The following is a 19,044-nucleotide window of genomic DNA, read 5'->3' as shown; positions in this document are numbered from 1 at the left end:
GATCTACAAAGCTGCTCCAGAAGAGAGCGCAACAACGACCAAAGTAACACAATGAGGACAGTGGCCACTTAGCTACCAGAAATTAAGGACACTGAAGGACAGCTGTCTTCCCATATCTATATGAAAAGAAACACTCAGAGAAATACTAGCAAAATTAGCCTTAAAGATTTCCTCTTTTTTATTTAGCATCAGCCAGTGTTCCCTTTCATTCACAGGCTCATCTTGCCTCAGGAAAAAGTGTCAGACACACAGCAGTTAGCAAATTACGTAAGAATCTGATAAGGAAATGTATTCATTCTACATCACATGTAAGTTGTTTTTGTTTTTTCTTTTAGGACAGTTGATACATAAATGATATTATAAATATTGCTATTTTAAGTCTTTTTAAACCCTGCAAAGCTCTCACTTGCAATGACATCATATTTCTCAAATGTGCTTCTGTCATTTTTTTGCTTGAACATCTAAAAATACAGTTATAAGCTACCCAGTCATCTGACATTTCACCAAACTACAAAACAACATAATTAAAGTACTAACCGTAGATATAATCTGTCTCAACTCAGTCCTTACACTCTCTTAGACAGGAAGTTCCAGAGTATCTTACAAAGCTGATCTGTCTCTTTAACAGATTTGGAGTATGTCAGATTTTTACGACCTCCTCAAAGCACTCTAACAGCACAATGCATTGAAAAATATCGAGTTCAGCAGCAATATTTATTGCATGCCAGGTATTGAAGAATAAAACTATTTAGGATTCACAGACAAAACCGAAACTCCACATTTGCTTCATTAACTTAAGTAAGAACCAACACATCTGCACAGAGTACTGTTAAACTTATTGACAAAGTCAACTTCTGCATCTTTCTGCACTGAAACTGCAGTGGATTCAACTTCGCAGTGATCTGTTATGGAGCACAAGGCAGCAAAGGAGGGACACTGGTACCTCTGAGTAGGAAGGCTAGCAGTTATCATCTGCAGCTCCAGAAGCCTTAGAAGCTGCTTCCCTGGTTGGCCTGGAGAGTGAATACAGGGCTCAAAAACATCAATAACCTCAGGCAACAAACTCTTCCTTGCAGGTGGATGCAAGGGGAAGAGGATGATTCGCTTTCTGGCTGCAGCCTAGATTTGAGTAATTTTATCTGTTAACTAGCACAAAATTGTGTTAGCCCATGACTAGGGCTCAAAGGTTAAAGCTTCTAACAAAGGCAGTGCTCTTGCTACAGAACAGAGAGATTCAAGTATTTTACCAGTTGTCTTACCCTGCTCACAGCACGCTATTTCTAACTCCATCTTTCTTTCTTTTCCTACTACCATACCAGAGACAGGGATCTAGCAAAGATGGCAAGGTACCACATGAACATTTCAGACAGTAATTAGACTGCAAGCCTCTCAGAAGTGTTACCATGTGTGAGGCAATACAGAGACTACAGTGCACTTGAAGGAATCTTTATCAGTTTCTCACATTGCTGTGATGCATGATCATAAAAAAATTCTCTACACATAGATCAGTTTGCTAGGAGACCTACCAAAAAAACTTCAGTCATTTCTTTCTAGCTTATCTGAGAATTGACACGTGTTCAATATTTTTATGTTCACTGGATATTTGTCTTGTGTTATGGAAGAGGGTAAATAAAAGCATCGCAAATCACCTCTCTACATGATTTACTTCTGTTAGATCCTTCTTAATTTCATAGTATTACAGGGTAGACTGCAAGGAACTTGCAGCAGAAGGTTGGGCTGGTCACTTCCAAGTGCTGTGACATTACTATGACTTGACCTGTCAATTTTTGCATACCTTCAAGAAGGATTCTGAAAATCTCCAGGCATCTTCAGGGCCCGGACACCATCATCATTACAGATTATCTTTTTTCTCCCCTTACACCTAGTCAGATTTTTCCTTTGCTGCCATCTGTAATCCTTGCCTCTCACTGTGGACTGCTGGGAAAAGTCCACCCCCATCTTCTCTACAATCACTCATTAAGCTGTTTACTTAACAGATAATGCAGTGATCAGGCTCTCTAAAAGGGAGAGCCTTTGCCCATGAAGGCTGTTTCAAATGCACTTTGAAAATATCGGTACAAGATACCAATTTGTTTCAACCAACTTTTCTGTTTGTTTTGTTTTTACAACCTTTGTTAGTGAAATTTTTGAGTATAATCACAGAATATCCCAAGTTGGAAGGGACCTACAAGGATCATAGAGTCCAACTCCTGGCTCCACACAGCACCACCCAAAAATCAGACCATGTGTCTGAGAGCACTGTCCAAATGTTTCTTGAACTCCAGCAGGCTCAGTGCTGTGCCCACTGCCCTGGGCAGCCTGTTCTAGTTCCTGATCGCCCTCTGTGTGCAGACCCTTTCCCTAACCCCCAGCCTGACCCTCCCCTGTCCCAGCTCCATGCCGTTCCCTCGGGTCCTGTCGCTGTCCCCAGAGAGCAGAGCTCAGCGCCTGCCCCTCCGCTCCCCTCGTGAGGGAGCTGCAGGCCGCCCTAGGCCGAGCTCGCTGACCTGTGCTCCCAGGCAGACCCCAGCCCTGACCCACCACCTCGCCTGGCTGCGATGGGAGCTGCCCCAGGACCCCCTGTCCCTGCTGTGGGACTGGGGGCTCTGCCTTGCTGCACCGTGGCAGCTCCAGGCCAGGTATGCACTTTGAACTGGGAGGTTTTGGCTTGGTTCCCAGCACGCAGTACGAGCCACATAACAAGCAGGCTTCCAGCACTTGCTTGGCTAGCACTCCCAGAGGTAAGAGGCCAAACGTCTTCAGAATGCAATTCTTGCCTCAGGAAATGCTTCTATTGCCCTAGCTTAAAAAGATTTACTTTCTAACGATGTTGGAGAGGTGTCTTTGGTCCCAACTACTATGTGAGTAAGTGATGGACATCAGTTCTGAAAAGTTTTAAGATTGTCTGTAATTACTAGTTCACGAGTGCTACCACAGAAGTCAATGTTTACTCTGCCAATTGAATAGGAACACTTTGAGGACACTGTCTCCAAAACATCATTTCCAAATTATTTCAAAATGCCTCGCAGCAGATGCACCAGAGACTTGCACCCTAAATGAGAATTATCACACCAGGAGTGCAGTAAGGAGGACACACAGAGAAGCTCATTACCGAGTAGCAAGTCATGAACATCAAGTACCAAACACTGAATTACAGCAACTGTATTCCACATACAGATTTTTAAGGTTTCTTCACATACACTGGCATTTCATCTATTGCAACAGTTTACTTTACGGAAATCAAAGTACACGAAGGAGTACAGAACCAAATTAAACTTCTAGATCAAAAACATCCATGCCTTGACATCTATCCAAAGACCGACTAGCTTCACTGCAGGATTTATTTGCAGAGACTATGCTAGTTAGACTAACGTGATACTTAAGTTTCTCATCTATATTTATCAGGTTTTCTCAGTCTTCAACTGAAAAACAGACAAATCTGTACAAAACCTCTGCCAGATTTTTATTTTTTTTTCCAGCTACTCTAACATTTCCTTCCTTTTCCATATTTCGAAAGCTAAAACGTGATGTTAGGGGTTTTTTTGTTCTCTTTTTAATCAAGCTGTGTTTGGCAGATCATGAATCATCCACCAACACTGCAACTCATACCTCCCTTCATCTTAAAAAAGAAGAAATCAAACGAAATTGTATAAATTGAGGTTCCTATTCCCTTTGCTTTAATGATCATTTTCATTCTTCTCTCTTTTCTGATACAAAAGCTCAGTCTGCATGTGACTGTAGTCTGAAAAAAGAAGGAAAGAATTAATATTAAATTTATGCTGCAGATTAAAGATAATGGTAACAAATCTAAATAAAGCCTGGATGAGTTAAGGTGCTGACCCATGTATTGATGTGCCAAAACTGAAGTCAAGGAAGCACTCACTGGCAATCAAACCTAAAGTTTAAGAAGAAGAAAAAAAAACTTGTATATTGTTTTGTATTAAAGAAAACTCACAGCATCTAAACCTAGAGACTATGTCTTAGAATTTGGTCATACACCACAGCAACGAAAGCATCTCCTCTTTCAATGCATTAGCAGTCCTAGGCTTACAGTACTGCATACATGCTAAGGAATGAGTCCCAAAGAAACTCGAACTCATTAGAATTAAGATTTATGTGAATCTTGCTTAAGTATTTTTTGCTAGTTGCAGTTTAACAGGATGCCTCTGACCAAACTGCAATCGTATAAATATTACAATAAAGTCAGAAGGCAACAAGTCTACTGCAGCCTTCCTGGCAAGTAATCTGCTGTAAGGGAACAGCTAGCTCTATCAACTGCAACAGCAGACTAAATAAAATTCTGATGATATAGCAAGTGTTTTCAATGTTTTCTTTAATTCTCTCATGCCTTTCTGGCTTCTGGTACCAGTGTCCTGGAAGCAGCTGAGTGAAATTCCTTTCAGTTTTGCCCAATGACAGTTTTTGGTTTTTTTTTTTTTTTTTTTTTAAAAAAAAGATAAATCTTAAGTTTATTTTAATGCTCAACTTCTTCAGCATTCAGTGCCTGACACAGTTGAGGCAGAAGAAACTTAACAAGGGAGAGGAAGGTGCTACTTGAAAAACTAGAGCCCCCCTTGGCACACACAGTGTCAGTCACACCTCCTACTCATTTTTAGCTCATGGCAATTTCACTTCAAACATAGGTTTTTGATTCTAAATAAATGAATAGCATCTGGTCCTTTGGCAGCTTTTTCTTCATAGAAATTCATACCTTTAGCTTCAGAAAGGCCCCCAGAGTTGCCGAGTATTTAAATAACAACAATTTGGGCTTAGCTGGCATAATGAAAAACATTTGATTATACTGTTGGGTTTGGAGATTCCTGTGTGTTATAATGCCTATATAATACCTCTTTCAACATTGTTTTCTGCCTTCAAATTAGCAGAGTGACCTTCATTCCATGTATTACACTACTTTGGAAAGAAACCAAGAGAAAAGCACAATGCAAAATAACTGCTAAAGTTATTGGCTTAAGGTATTTTACTTTTTGTACAGACACAGTGTCGTGCTAAATAAGCTATGTCACTCAAGGCACTACTTCCCTTCAGATCATTTTACTCCCGCAGATGACTAAGCTTTTCTCACTTTCTTCATCACACAGAATACAAATCACAGGCTTTCATTCTTCTAAAATCATTTTCTTATACCAGCTTGGCTGACGATTCAACTCAGCTTTCTAGCTAATTTCATAAGACAACATATGTTTCTTTGGGACTGAACCCTGCTCTCACTGAGATGGATGGTGTATCTTCTTATTCACTTTGAGGGGGGGAAACATCAGATCTTTTCTTAGTTCTTTTCACACATGCACACAGTACTTGGTGAATATGCAAAGAACTATCCATATAATACCATAACTAGCACTTACATTGATGGATTTATCAACTTACTGCTTCAAGCATCAAGAAATACTGGAAGCACGCAACAGTGTTTCAGAAGACTCATATCTTCCTGTAAGAGAATGCTTCATTCATAATCTCGTTTAGCTTCTCTTCCATTCCCAACATGCACAGATGTTTTCACTGAATCAGAGATATTCACTAACTCTTTTCTTGCTTTACAGAAGTTCTGCATTTAAAAATCAGTATTATGTATGCTATTTTTGCATTTATAGTTGAATCTATAACCATACATGCACTTGATAAGGTTCAACACAGGTCATGGTAATTATTTTGCTACTTCTCCTAGTGACTTGTCATCTGGAGAAGGTATTGTCCTGAAACAATTGCATGAACATTGCTAATACTGTTTTTGTTTTCATAATTAAACAAATTATGCATGGATTAACAGATGCTCAAGCCTAATAAAGTTAATCATAAGCACTATGCAAAAGATTAAGACATGAAAATGAAGAAGGAGGTGGGAAAATATGTTGAGAGCAGTACCACTTATGGAAAGGAGAAGAATGTGATGTGTAAGAAGCTGTTCTCTTTACTGTGAAGCGAATTTAAGACCAAAGTAGAGATGAAGAGGATGGGGGGATCAAAACAAAACAACAAAGTACAATCTTTTGTGAAAAGGAAGATGTTTTTGAGAAGCAGAAAGCTACTTTCCCTCACTGTGCTAAAATGTTCTATTCTCTGCTTAATAATATCACAAAATTATAGTTGCAGATTTTTGCAGCCCTTTTGCAGCCGAACTTCCTTCTACTCTTTGGAATATTTAACCAAGTAAAGAAAAAGTTCAAGTCACAGCAAAGTCTTTTATGAAAAGGAGATAATGCCCAACGTTTGCTGAAGCTTGCATCTTTCCTAGAAACTGCAAGCATGGCATTTGCAGCCAGGTTATGTTTTCCACTGCATTATCCCCAGACATTTCATTCTCTAAGGCTAACTGCCTCCGAATTCCATACTTAAGTAATCAGAGCTAAAAGACCAAAGACAGGAATAAAATCCTCAGGAGTCATATCCACTGTACCCATACAGTTAATTTAAATAGTTTTTTGTTTTTTTGCTTGACCATGTGAAAACTCACTCTTTGTACATAAACTTTGTATCAAGCCAACCTAGCTTGCAGAGGTAACAGAATGAGGCCCCCAAAAGATCAGGAAAAAAAGTGGTAAAAGAAATGTGAATACTGTCAAAGAAAAGAATCTGCATGTAGATGACTAATGCTTGTACATACTATCAATTTACTCCTTCAGAGCTGCCTCCATTAGCACAGTACCACAAGGGGCCTCTTAAGGCAACAAGGTGGCACTGTTGCCAGAAAAGGAGTCCCAGTCAATCCTCAACCTACCTAGAGATTTTCCCCTCAAATAATTAAAGCAGATGATAGAGCCTGTCCTACTCCATCTCTTAAAAAAAATTGTCTTGAATATTCACTACACTAAATCAATGCCCATTTTTCCAGCGTTTTGTTTTTATAGATATAGGAACATAGAGTTTGTTCAAGTGTATGTTGGTGAACTAAATGAGACAAACACTAATGCACTATTCATTCTGAGTATGTGCAGCAGTGCTACACGTTCACAGGGCTCTGGTTTCTGTGCTTAACAAGCTGTAAATTCTCTCTCTTTTTTTTTTTTTTTTAGTTAGAACTTTCAAGGTTTCCTTCTGTCAAGCATCTCTGTCTCTAACACAGACAATATTAGCACAAATTGGACTGAAACATCTTCATCCATGATGTTAATTACCTCCTACAAGCCAGTGCAAGTGAACTGAACACCAGATGTCATTTCCAGTTCCTGGCTACGGTGAATGGCAGCTGCTTCAAAACTGAAGGGTCAAGACTTAGACTCTACAGCTCCTGCCCCAGTTAAAATAACCAGAAAAGGGTGAAGTAACAAGGAACAGAAATAATTTCCATCATTTCCATATTTAGGGTGTAAAGAAGTATACACGTCTGCTCTAATGGCTTAGTTGTATAATCTTTTTTTTTTTCTGTCAGAAGTTTGCATAACAAGGGATACTACATGGCAAAAAAAATAAATATTTCAGTGACAGCAGACTCTTCAGTGGCAAATGAAAAATGGAAATATTGCCTGCAGCTTATTTCTTGTCAGTTACAAGAAGGCTAAATGAGGGAAAGGAAAAACAAATTGATTTCTGAATGAAAGTATAAAGCCACAGCCTAGACTTAAAAGATTTCCACTGCACTTCTGGAAGAAAAAAAAAGCATGTGTAGCTTAACTAGAATATTCAGGCTTAAATAACAGAGATACCTGAAGAATGACAGGGACCTTCAACAATTCCTCTCTCACTGTGAAACTGAGTAAGAACAGAGACGGGCTCTCTGACATATGGTCACCCATATGCTTCATTAGCATGGTTTTGCTTTTGAGTCCCCACGTTCTAGATTATCCTCTTCAATTTTTCTTGTTCTGTTGCACAATAAATACAGCCAAGGCCAATACCCAGATCCTAAATTGAATTAAAATCCAGGCTGCATAATTTATTCTTTCCATAGTTGAGGGGAAAGTCAGACGTTATGCTAGATTCACAATTTCCAGGTAAGCTGAAGATCCAAACCACATACAATTTACATATGTATACTGAAATACCACTACTGCATTTATATTCAGTAATTAGATCCCTGTAATTACCCTGGTTTGTATTAGAAATACAGCAAAAGAAAAGGAAACACTCTTTAGTCATGAACGCCTTTGCAGTTTATCCTGTTTGTTACAGAATAAAATGAGCCAGATTTGCTTTACTTTTTCTGAAACCATCCAGATACCAATATATGATTATAGTTTCTTCTTCCTGAGGTCCTGGAGTGACAGTTAAATGAAGCTGTTGTGCAAAAACTGAACGAGTAATTCTTACTTCAAGTTATCTGCTTTTCAGTATTTATTATGGCTACAGGCAGATTTTGGCACAGGACTGAGCACGATGTTACAAATCTCAGTTAAACATGCATTCTAATGAAGTCCTGAATTACGAGCAGCCTATTTGTTCCAAATGACAAACAGTCCTGAAAAATGACGGTTTCTACTCATAACCCTACTGCTAATTGTTTCACCTTCATCCAGTAGCACAAAACTTTCCAGCTGTATGTAATCAGTATGACTGTCAATCAAAACTGCAACCATATCTGGTTGCATTTTTTTTTTTTTAAAAAAGAGTCAATGCAAGTCTTAAGCAATTACAGAAACACAAGAAAAACAATAAATGATCACACCAAAGTTCATCCAGACAGTACACTATCTCCAACCAAGCTAATCAAAATCATTGATTTTGATCAGTGATCAAAAATCACTGTTGTCCTAAAGAACATGTGGGCCACAGACCTCACTCACCCTCACATTCAAGTTCACTGCTGACATCTTGACCACAGTGGTGCCACTGGTTTTGGATGCCATGAACACATGATTTTTAGTTTACCTAAATCCAGCAATGCAACTCTTCCCTTCCTTCACTGTGCTCGCTCTTCTCCATATAAAAAGATCCAGCGATTCCTCTAAGTAGAACTTTATTTATAGCAGACATATAAAGACATATAAAAATACTTCCATTACCATTCAAGGCTGAGAATTGTCTTGTAGGAAGAGTTTAAAATTAGTATAAGATCGTCTTACCATATATTGTTTTAAGGAATCGCAAACCGCCACGATGACAAGTCAACCTACCATAAAATGGCAGGTTGTCATAACATTTTTATTTTAGAAACCAGGACCGAATAGAATACTTTGCAAAGTAAATTACAGTAACTGGATTGCAAGGTGTTAAGTAACTAAGAAAAAGAATTATTTAAGATCTACATGGTGAATGTTATTTTAAAGGCATCTTTGTCACTGCACTGTTAGTTACTTCAGCTACCTGTATCAGCTTTGCTTATATCAATGCTAGGAACACAAACCCAATGCCTTATTCTGCAAAAACACTGCAAAAACAATGTTCTCTGTCTCAAAAGCAACAAGTACTTTTATGAGCTCTAGCTGCGAAAGCTTTCTTACTCAGCAACTATCTAGATTCCCATGCTGATGTGCAATCTCAGACAGGACACATTCTGAGAGTTTCCAGGGAATTTTGAAAGAATTTGAAATCTTCTGCTGCAATTTATTGCCATTTCCACTGATCTGTCCTCAACTAAGCCTACAGTGAGATTAAAATAATCACTAGGTCATTTTAGCCTCCCTCTTAACACCCACAAATTGTTACTGTGTTTTATTATTTTTTGTTGTCAGCTGACAGTATCACCTAGTAAGAACTGCTTGAAGGCCTACAGTTTCTTTTGACTTTGAATGCAACAGGGAGCACAGATTGCATCATACCAAAAATACTACCTTAAAATTGTTGTCTTAAAATGGCAGACTGAAAATGTAACAGGAGAAAGTTAAACATCTGCTCTCCTCCTCTGCTTAGCAAGGAGACATAAAATACCAGCTAGCAGTGACCAAAAGCTACACTGATGCCAGAGAAACCAGAACAGAAGGCTAGTGGCTTCTTCTACCTCTGCTGATAAACCTCTCTCCATTGGCATCAGAAATACAAATGTTTTAGAACATCACCATGGATTGCCATGAGCAGTCAGAGAAACTCTAAGGGACTGCACCTCCCAAAATGAAAGCAGAGGGCACACTGCAACCACGTAATTTAAAATTGGCCAACTGCTTTATGTACTATGGCCCATGGAATTTGCTTTTTCTGCCTATAGCTTTGATTTAAATCAAAGAAAGGAAATTCAGACCAAAGCTGTTTGTATTAAAACACATGCTCAAGAATAATTGTATGCATATGAGTGCCTAAGGGACTGATAAAGGATTATCTACAAGAAAACCAAAGCAAAAAGCAGAGTCTAAGAGTGTATTTTGACAATGAACCGATCGGATGGCTAAAGCAATGGATTTTGAGGTGCAACAGCTAACTATACCCTACTTAATGAAGTAGCTCCAGAAATCATTCAACTTTCTACTCTCCTTTAGGCACAAAAATTGCTCCTGGACCAGCTTTACGGTATTAATAGGGGGCATGTATTTGTTAACATTTTATTTAAGACCATGGACTTCCCCTCCTAATCATTCTGTTGGCTGTGCTCTGTTTTGCATCGTGGATTGATCTCGGGGCACCTGACCTGGACTTGCTGCAGAGAAAGCTGAACTCCAAGGACACACCTCATACGTGCCAGCTATTATTGGGCATCTGGAGCAGAGAACCAGGCTAACTAATCTCCAGAACACATGTTTGTGAACATTAAGTTCCCAGCACTGTTTCTTTCTGTAGATCTTTTCCCTCTGTAGATCTGCTTTTACTGTGCCACAGTACTTGCCAGACCAGGCACAGCCAAATATATCAAGGTAAAACTTTAACTTTTCCCTACACTGTTTGACTGAGAGACGAAAGTGATAAACTTGTTTGAAGAAATGAATAAAGCAGATAGCTATGCTGTACTACAGGTTTAGATCTGTGAGCAGCCGTAAAAAGTCCTCTCATTTGGATCCTAATGAGATTGCCTCAACACAACATCGGCATGCCAAGAAAAAGGAAGAAATGGCAGGTATAAAACATACCCTAAATAAAAGCATGCATTCCCAAATTTAACTACAAAATACAATCTCTTCCTTTGGACAAAACTCAATTGCAATACCAACTCTGTTGCAACTTAAGTTCCACTAAGCAGAATTACAAGATGACTAATTTGGTTAAAGTTTAGTTTGCATTTAAATATATAAATTAAAATTACTTTCTCTTTCACATAAACATGTCACTTCTTTCCTATTCACATTCTGATTTAGTAAATAAATTAGTTTTATTCACAGACATTTTCACAACGCCTGTTTTTTCTTACCATTGTTTTAGATGTTAAATAAGCATTATGTAAGTCTGCCTACTTACCAAAGTACAAGAATAGCTATGCTTTTTTTTTTTTTTTTTTTTTTTTTTTTGCCTTGAGCAAATTGCAAGGACAAAGCAATGCTAGTACATAAGGATTTGGGGTAAATATATTATTGGCTACAAAGAAAAACAATAAGCCAAGGAAAACAAAAAAAAAAAAAAAAAAGAAAGCTTTTGTATAAACACATAGCTTAGTTCGTCGAACCTTTCCTGCCTTCATTTCTACTTAGATTTGCCGTGTAGCAGCTGTCTGTCTTGGTATCCTCCAGCACCAAAAGTGAAATTACCATATAAATAAAAGTGGCTAATATTAATAACTTTATTTTTACTTGTCTTTGACTACCATATTGTCAAATATCTCTCAGAAAAGGGATTATGAACTGAACAGCAGAAGGAATCAACGAGCACATGGCAAGAAGACTTCACGCGTGGGATATGTAGGCTGACATTCTGATGCTTGTGTCCAAATGAACCCAGACCGTTTCTGCACAGTCTGAAATGATGTTCAGAGATTTTTAGGAAAGTTGATGTCTTTCTTTAACTGCATTTTTTTCCCTCTATCCTTCTCTTACCTGACAGAATCATATAAAGGAGGCTTGACAAGGGAAAAATACCTAAATTCCCCAAATATCTCAAAAGAACATACAACTTGCTACTGCTTGAAATCGATTTTGATACCAGCCATCCGTACCATTTGTTTACTATCTGCAAGGAAAAACTGCTGATAACGTTCAAGGTGATGGAAATTAGCTGCAGCATATGCACGAAAACAAAATGCTCACCTGCTGGTTTCCCAGTCTTGGTCATCCTTATCTTTTTCTTCTTTGGCATCAGAATTGTGTGGGTGTTTCTGCACAATCCGCATCCCCCCTGCTTTCACTGGAAAAAAAAAATGGAGAAAGACACAACAAGTCTCAGTCAAACCAGTGTATGCAAAGAACAACACTTTTAAGGGTGACACATCCCCCTCACACACACTGTATTTTGCACAGTAATTTAATAATAATCACAGTTTGAGAAAGGGGCCCAAGCTGTTTAGAAGTGGCAAATCTAAGGAGCAGCTACTTCAGGCCTGTATTTGCCATCTCCACGCATCCTGAGAGGCAGCAGCTCGTTTTATCACCCGCTTTCAACACTGTTTTAGAAAATTCAACTCCATTTTAACTCTTCCCCCCACCTCTGTTAACTTGTAGCAATCAGAAGAAACCAAGGTGATGGCTTGCATAACACTACACAAAAGTCCACAAACTCGGAAATTAAATACCCTCATAAAACAAGAAGGGCTGAGGAATCTCACTTGTCATTTCAAGTTAAAACCTACAGCTATAATATAGTCATATTTTGTAAACAGCACAGTAAAAAGCAAAGCTTAGGAGGCCTGCTAACTTGCATTTAGAACAGAGCTTTTAATTTTGCAGAACAATTACCACATTTCAGATCCTTGTCATGATTTAGTTTTAGAAATGATGCAAACACAAAAGAATCTCTCTGAGACACAAAACAAGAAGTGAAAGCAAATCCACTGATGTTCGCCATCTATCCACGGTAATGCTTACATTTGAAATAGGAGCTAAACCCAGACTTTAATGCTGCAGCTACTAAGTGGAGCAACAGGCAGGATGGTTTTGACCTGCTTTCTGTTTTAATACTGCAGGGGTTTGTGTGCTTCAGCTATTGCTATAGGTGCTTACAGTGAAACACGGGATGTATGAGGCATCTTGGTAGCTAACTGGAAGAGTTACAACACCGCAACCAGTAACCAGCCAGAAAACCCCTCGGGCAGCCAAAAGTCAATGAGAACACCTACAGATGTGCTGGTTTGTGCTGGAAAGGCCACAGGCATCACACAGTGCCACGGCACAGATGTGGGTGACTGAAAAGGAGCTGAAGCAGCTTTTCTGTGTGGTTAGGGGAGGCTGGGACTTCTGACAGCCGTTTTGTACCCAGCCACAGAGAGATTAAGGCACCTCACAACCACTCAGTACCAATCCCTGAAGCCTGGGAGCAGGTGAAGTTCTTAGTTTTTAACTTAGTTTTTCAGAGCTGGGACAAGCAGACACTCCTGGGCACAGGTTTCGCAGCCTGCTTCAGGGAAGGAAACAAAGGGAAAGTGACCTGCCCCAAGAAGAACTGCAAGTTTGGTCCCTGGGTTTGTTAAAGAGATTTTTAAGCTTTGTGATATGTGAAAGACAGAACTCTGATTTGATAAAGGACCTTAAAGACAAGCAATTAACAGAGGGAAAAAAAAACACAACTTCTATAAACCATAAAAATTATGGCATTATCATGCATTGAAAAAAAAAAAACACAAAAACCACAAAACAAAACAAACACACAACATATTAACCGCTTTTGTATTCTCTCCAGCATAAAACCTACAATACTTAAATTTGTGAAATGGTTGACATGGCACAGGGAAAGGCAGAAAGATGAGGTACCAAATAAATGTAACTTCAGAGATGGCACAAAAATAAAAATCCCTATTATTTTTTCCTGATGCAAAGTCCTTATGCATTCAAGTTGGCTCATAAAAGCAAACACTGAATTCTGTTGAGTGCTGTCCTGTTCTAACACCTCCATTTAACTTAATCGAAGTGCTTGATACATCCACAAGCTAGAATAAGAGCAAGACTGATCAGCTAAATAGCTGACACTGTATGCCACATCTGAGACAGAAATAAACTACATCTAAACACTTATGCTTTTACAGATCCAAGTATTCATCTGCAGTCTGTAGAAAACCTATCAATTGAACTAAAAAGAGTACAAGGCTATGGAAATGATTTATTTTTAATCTACAATCTGATGGGACAGCATCAATCTGCAAAAAAAGACCTAAAATCCTTACTTGCAGCACTTGTTTTACTTTACCTTCAATATTTTTTTATTAGCAGTAATTTATAGACTCAAAGCATTGCACAATCACTTCCTCTTAGCTCAATTTAAAACCACATTTTTTGTGGAAGATGCTATCGCCCATCTGCCAGGTCACAAAACAGCATTTCCAGTCAACACCTGCACGCTCCCACTCTGCAGCTTTTCACCATCTAACAGAGAATTAAGGGAAACAACACCCAAGGACTTAGCACTAACTTAGCTGGCCAAAATCCCTCCCTGCCTACATAATCTATCATCAGGCCACCAGCCTCTTGTTTTTACTATTTGTCACTTGCAAGGACATCCAGCTAACACCATCAGATTTTTCTGCAGATAGAGTTATGAAGGATTAAAAAACAAATAAGCAGACGATTAAAAGGCATGATAGCGAGTGACTAGTGCAACAGGTTTGGGTCTTTCTCCCCCTCACTAATATCTACTGACAAAGTCATCTAGAAGCACATTGGTGCATAATTGAATGATCTTCAGTAACCCAGGGTTACTGCGCAAATCTGGAAACTGAAAGAAGAATCCAGCTAACAAGTACAGTAATAATCTGAATGTCTGAGAACAAAAGTGAAATATTTATATAAACATCCTGTACGTGGAGCTGAGGTGCACCTATGCCACCCAAGATACAATACAGCCATACCCAATCTGGTTTCAAAAGACCCCGCCTCAGAAGAGAAAGAATCTCTTTGCAACATAAATCACTTCTGTTTTCAACAGATTTCAACCCAGCTACATGTCAGTGTTGGGCAGAGAAGAAATGATTATATGCACCAACCTAAAGTAAAAAATGCTCCATTTGTGAGATTTTCTTGGATTAAGAGGATTCATCTATTTCTTATTTGCCTGGTTTTTACCTTATAGCTTCACAGATGCTTACTACAGTCATTTTGTTGCTTAAACGTTATTCTTAAAAGAACATGAGCTCAGATTTTCCTACAGCAAATCCTTCACGGAGCGGAAAAAGGATTTAAATAACTGAGAAATCACCTTCCAAAACACTACCAAAAATAAATGCCCAAAACAGGAAGGTGTCAACAATTGGACTGGGAGTGGGAAGAAGCCAGTTCCTGCACTGAAGATGGGAACTCACGGGCCTCAGGCTGCAGTTACTGAGGGGGATCCCGGCAAGGGCAGGAGCCCAGGGAGCAGCTGTAGGTGGTGTGGGGAGCTGACGAGAAGTCACCAGCTCCTAAGGTGAGAAATAAAGAGGGGATCAGCTACCGGCAACAGCAGAAGTCTGTTTGCCTAGTTGCTGGATGACAGCTTAGCTTTGGTTATTAGCTATTGCTTGCCTTGTTTGCTTTGAGGGGCAGACAGGAGCGTCTTGTTTATTCTGTGACTGGCAGCCTGTGTTCCTCTAAAGGGTACACCTCTGCCAGACACCCTGTTGGAAATGCATTAAGCAACCACGTCAATTGATTAATATTTAAGACGCTCTGGAATCAGTAATCATTCTCATTTTACTTACCCCTTCCTTCCTCCTAGTTTCCAAGACTTACTCCTGAAATAAGTCACAGGCAGCACCAGGTACCTGCAGAACCACCTCAGCCTGGCCGCTGCTCACTTAGATAGGTGATGTTCAGTGTCATGGCCTGAGGCAGTCCCTTCTGGGCAAACCTTTTGGTGCAAGAGAAGTCATCCACTGTACTAGAAATCAACAGTACAACCAAGACCTTTAGCACGTCCCTGTTTTCCTTCAGCATAGTATTAAATATTAATACAGAATTTATTTCTCATGAACCATATCAATATAATGGAATCTGTTATTATAAGATGCATGAAAAGCTAATATTGAGGGAAACTTTAAACAAGCCCTTCCACATGCTTAAGGGAACATACATTAGTGTGTGACAAAACAAGAATAGAAGAGTTATTATATACCACTATTTCATAGAAATCCTGGCTTAGAGCTATTTTTTTTAAATGTAGAACAAAAGCACATAACCATTTCCATGAATCTATTGTAAAGCTTCATAAATAAACTATTAATACAATCACCTTGCTGTATTCATCCACAGTAGCTATTAGAAGAAATGAACAGCTGAAAGAGTAATTACACAGCCCTTTGCAGAGTGACTGCAAGCCATACAAACCTAGTCAGCATGGTGTTATGGACGCATTGATCTTACTGACAGATGGAAATTATATTTATATATATATATATATATATATATGTGAGGGTCCCAACTTAAGCTTTATTAAGTTTCAGAACAGAGTTCAAAGTCACTTCATGTACCCTGTTGCCAACCTGGGGTCTTAAGGTTTCCTTCCATTTCATTATCCTTTCTATTTTCAAGTGTTTTTCTTGTCTTTCCCCCTCACCCCCCATGGGAAAGATCAATGTGGAGAGGAAGCTAACAGACTGCATGCAGTCAGTAAGCGAGGGCTAACAGCACATGGGAAATACTATGAGTTTGTCAATTCAGCTTCAATTTCATGATCCAAATCTTTCCTAACTTTTATGCACGCGATTCATACTCAGTGGGGTAATACATCCCTAATTACAGAAACAACCATATGCAGCAAAAACAGAGCTGTCGAGCCATTAGTCAAAAGTTCCCCCATTTGCATCTTCGCCTTGCTAGGAATTAGCCTTTTTATTTACGAGCGCTATTCCAGCTGCATACAAGCAGTCATTTTTTGTTGTTGTTCTCAAGAATTCCTTACTTCTATTTTATTAAAACTTCCGTGCAGACTGCCATATGGCTTTACATTATTATTCGAGGATCTAAAACGGCTTGGGATAGAGGATTAAAACCCAGCTTCAGCTTGTGCAGTAAGTATAAACTGCCATTAGTCAGCACGTTTATTGTGGATTCTCGAAGTGTTAAAAGGACAACGCGTCAGAGGGACTTCCTTCTGCCAACCAGTTCAAAACTACCCTCCTGCAAGAATGCCTTGAGGATACTGCAAAACACGGGTTGTCTCTGGCCTCAGACAGGGCTGGCGATCCCCTTCCAAAGCGGAATTGGTGCATACCCACAGAATACACTCAGGGTTGCTACAGACCTTAAGAGGTACACAGGTCTTCAGCTCGTATGTGGATGCAAGTCTTAATAGGGAAAAGAAAATACCGAAATGCTCTGACAGCAATGAAAACCTGTATTGTACTGCAATTACAATTGAGCACTGTGCATTGCTCATTTCTAAAGGTGGCTTGTGAGGGCTGAACTAGGCCTTTAAAAAAAGAAAATCCCCCTGTTTAAAAAACACAGGTTTTTAAACAAAACTTGAAAACATACAACAAAATAAATAACATGGTCCCAAAGCAACTAACTGGAAATAGATGCCATTCATCCTTCCTCCCTGTCAGCCGATGGTTTAGCTGTGTCCTCTGGCTGCACCACTCTAACATCTCAGTAACTTCTTCACACTGAAACTGACCTGAAAGTGAGTGAAATTGAGGAGCTACAGCAGCAAAAACCACTGACATTTGGCAAATTGATTTGGCTTAATTACCTGAACCAGCTTACCACCAGGGCAGGCACGGGCTAAGGCTGGGACAGGGCAGGCTGCAGAAGGGGGACAACTCTGCTCAGCCAGGGGGTCAGTTTAACTCGGTCACTGAATTGTGTTTGCCACGAAGGAAAGCAATTACCTCTCGCTTTTTTTTTTTTTTTTTTTTTGATCTATTTAAAGGAATTTCAGGTCCTCGCTATAGGAAGGAAGCAGAATTCAGTTCGGGTACGAGGACTGCTGTGTAACAGGCAACGTTGCAAGCTAGGAAAAAGCTGTCGGTGCAGGGACTGAGGTTCCCCTTTTCATAAAGCAGCGATGAAGAGGAAGAAAACCAAGCAGCAGCAAGGCACAGCCCGGCCACACCGTGCTGCGGAGCTGCGGCTGGCCGCCCCCCCAGGGGCAGGCCCGGCTGCTCCCCGTGCCCGAGCAGTGCCCAGCACGGCCGGGCTGGGCAGGGGCAGGGGCAGGGGCAGGGGCTGGCAGCTCGCCTCCCCCCTGCCCAGCTCGGGCTTTGCCGGAGCAGCCCCTGCCCGCCCAGCCCCGCTGCGCCCCCCCCCTCCCAGCCCCGTCCCCGGAGGCGAGCAGCGCAGCGCAGCAAGGAGCGGGGCGGCGGCGGCAGTACCGGCAGGAGGGTGTCCGGCCCGCGTCTCGGCTTTCTCCTTGGGGGGCGAAGACATGGTGGTGGCGGTGCTGGTGCTGCTGGTGGCGGTGCTGGCAGCGCCCCGACCCCGCTCCCCGCCCCCTGTCAACGTGGCCGCCCCGGGGCTCCGCCAGGCCGCGCCCAGGCACCGTGGGGGCGGCACCGGGCCCGGCCCGGCCCTGCGAGGCCTCCCCGGGCACGGGGCGGGGGGAGCCCGGCCCCAGCCCCCAGCCCGCAGCCCCCAGAGCCCGGCCCGGGGCTGGAGGCTCTCGGTGTTTACAGGGCCCGGGGCTCAGCGCTTCCCCCAGCGCTTCCTCTGCGCCGTGGAGTGAGCGCTGTGAAGCTGCCGCCTTGCTGGTTTCCTTTATTTTTTTTTATTTTTTTTTATTATTTTTTTTTTTGCGCGCGCGGTTTGTGCAGCCGGTTCCTGCCTCTAAAAACCGCGTTTGGGTAGCGCCTGCTGCTTTAGAGGGCAGTACGCCTTTCTATTTCATCATTAGGGTTGGAAAAGCCCTCCAAGATCACCTGGTCCAGCCATCCCCCTACCACCAATGTCACCCACTGAACCATGTCCCCAAGCACCACGTCCAGCCTTGCCTTGAACACCCCCAGGGACGGTGACCCCACCGCCTCCCTGGGCAACTCATCCCAATGCCCAACCTCTCTTTCTGAGAAGAAATGTCTCCTCAGCAACCCATCGGCAGCTCATGCCTTCCCCTTCATCTTCTTCTGCCAACCAGACACGTGTGAAGTGGCGTGCACAGCACTCATCTTGCACCTCA

The 19,044-nt window shown here is 41.0% G+C and overlaps 1 protein-coding gene and 1 long non-coding RNA gene across 2 annotated transcripts in view; both read right to left on the bottom strand.

Annotated features, from left to right (window-relative positions):
* Positions 1 to 18,413, bottom strand: part of DAP (death associated protein) — a 46,540-nt gene extending 28,127 nt beyond the window's left edge. Inside the window, exons 1-2 of the mRNA XM_068670998.1 lie at positions 18,245 to 18,413; positions 12,057 to 12,153 (exon numbers count right to left, since the gene is read on the bottom strand). Of these exons, the coding sequence (XP_068527099.1) occupies positions 12,057 to 12,153; positions 18,245 to 18,299 (152 nt within the window). The 5' untranslated portion in view covers positions 18,300 to 18,413. The remainder of the gene's footprint in view (positions 1 to 12,056; positions 12,154 to 18,244) is intronic.
* On the bottom strand, positions 32 to 12,035 carry LOC137850704 (uncharacterized). Its single transcript, XR_011092759.1, has 3 exons — positions 3,998 to 12,035; positions 3,841 to 3,895; positions 32 to 3,742 (listed from the first exon to the last, which is right to left on the bottom strand). It is a non-coding gene; the product is annotated as an uncharacterized lncRNA (long non-coding RNA).
* Positions 18,414 to 19,044: the final 631 nt, after the last annotated feature.

The sequence above is a fragment of the Anas acuta genome, chromosome 2 (genome assembly GCF_963932015.1).
Source record: "Anas acuta chromosome 2, bAnaAcu1.1, whole genome shotgun sequence".
In the NCBI taxonomy this organism is placed as follows: Eukaryota; Metazoa; Chordata; class Aves; order Anseriformes; family Anatidae; genus Anas; species Anas acuta.
The sequence above is the reverse complement of the archived record's forward strand: the minus strand, read 5'-3'. Positions and strand labels throughout refer to the sequence as shown.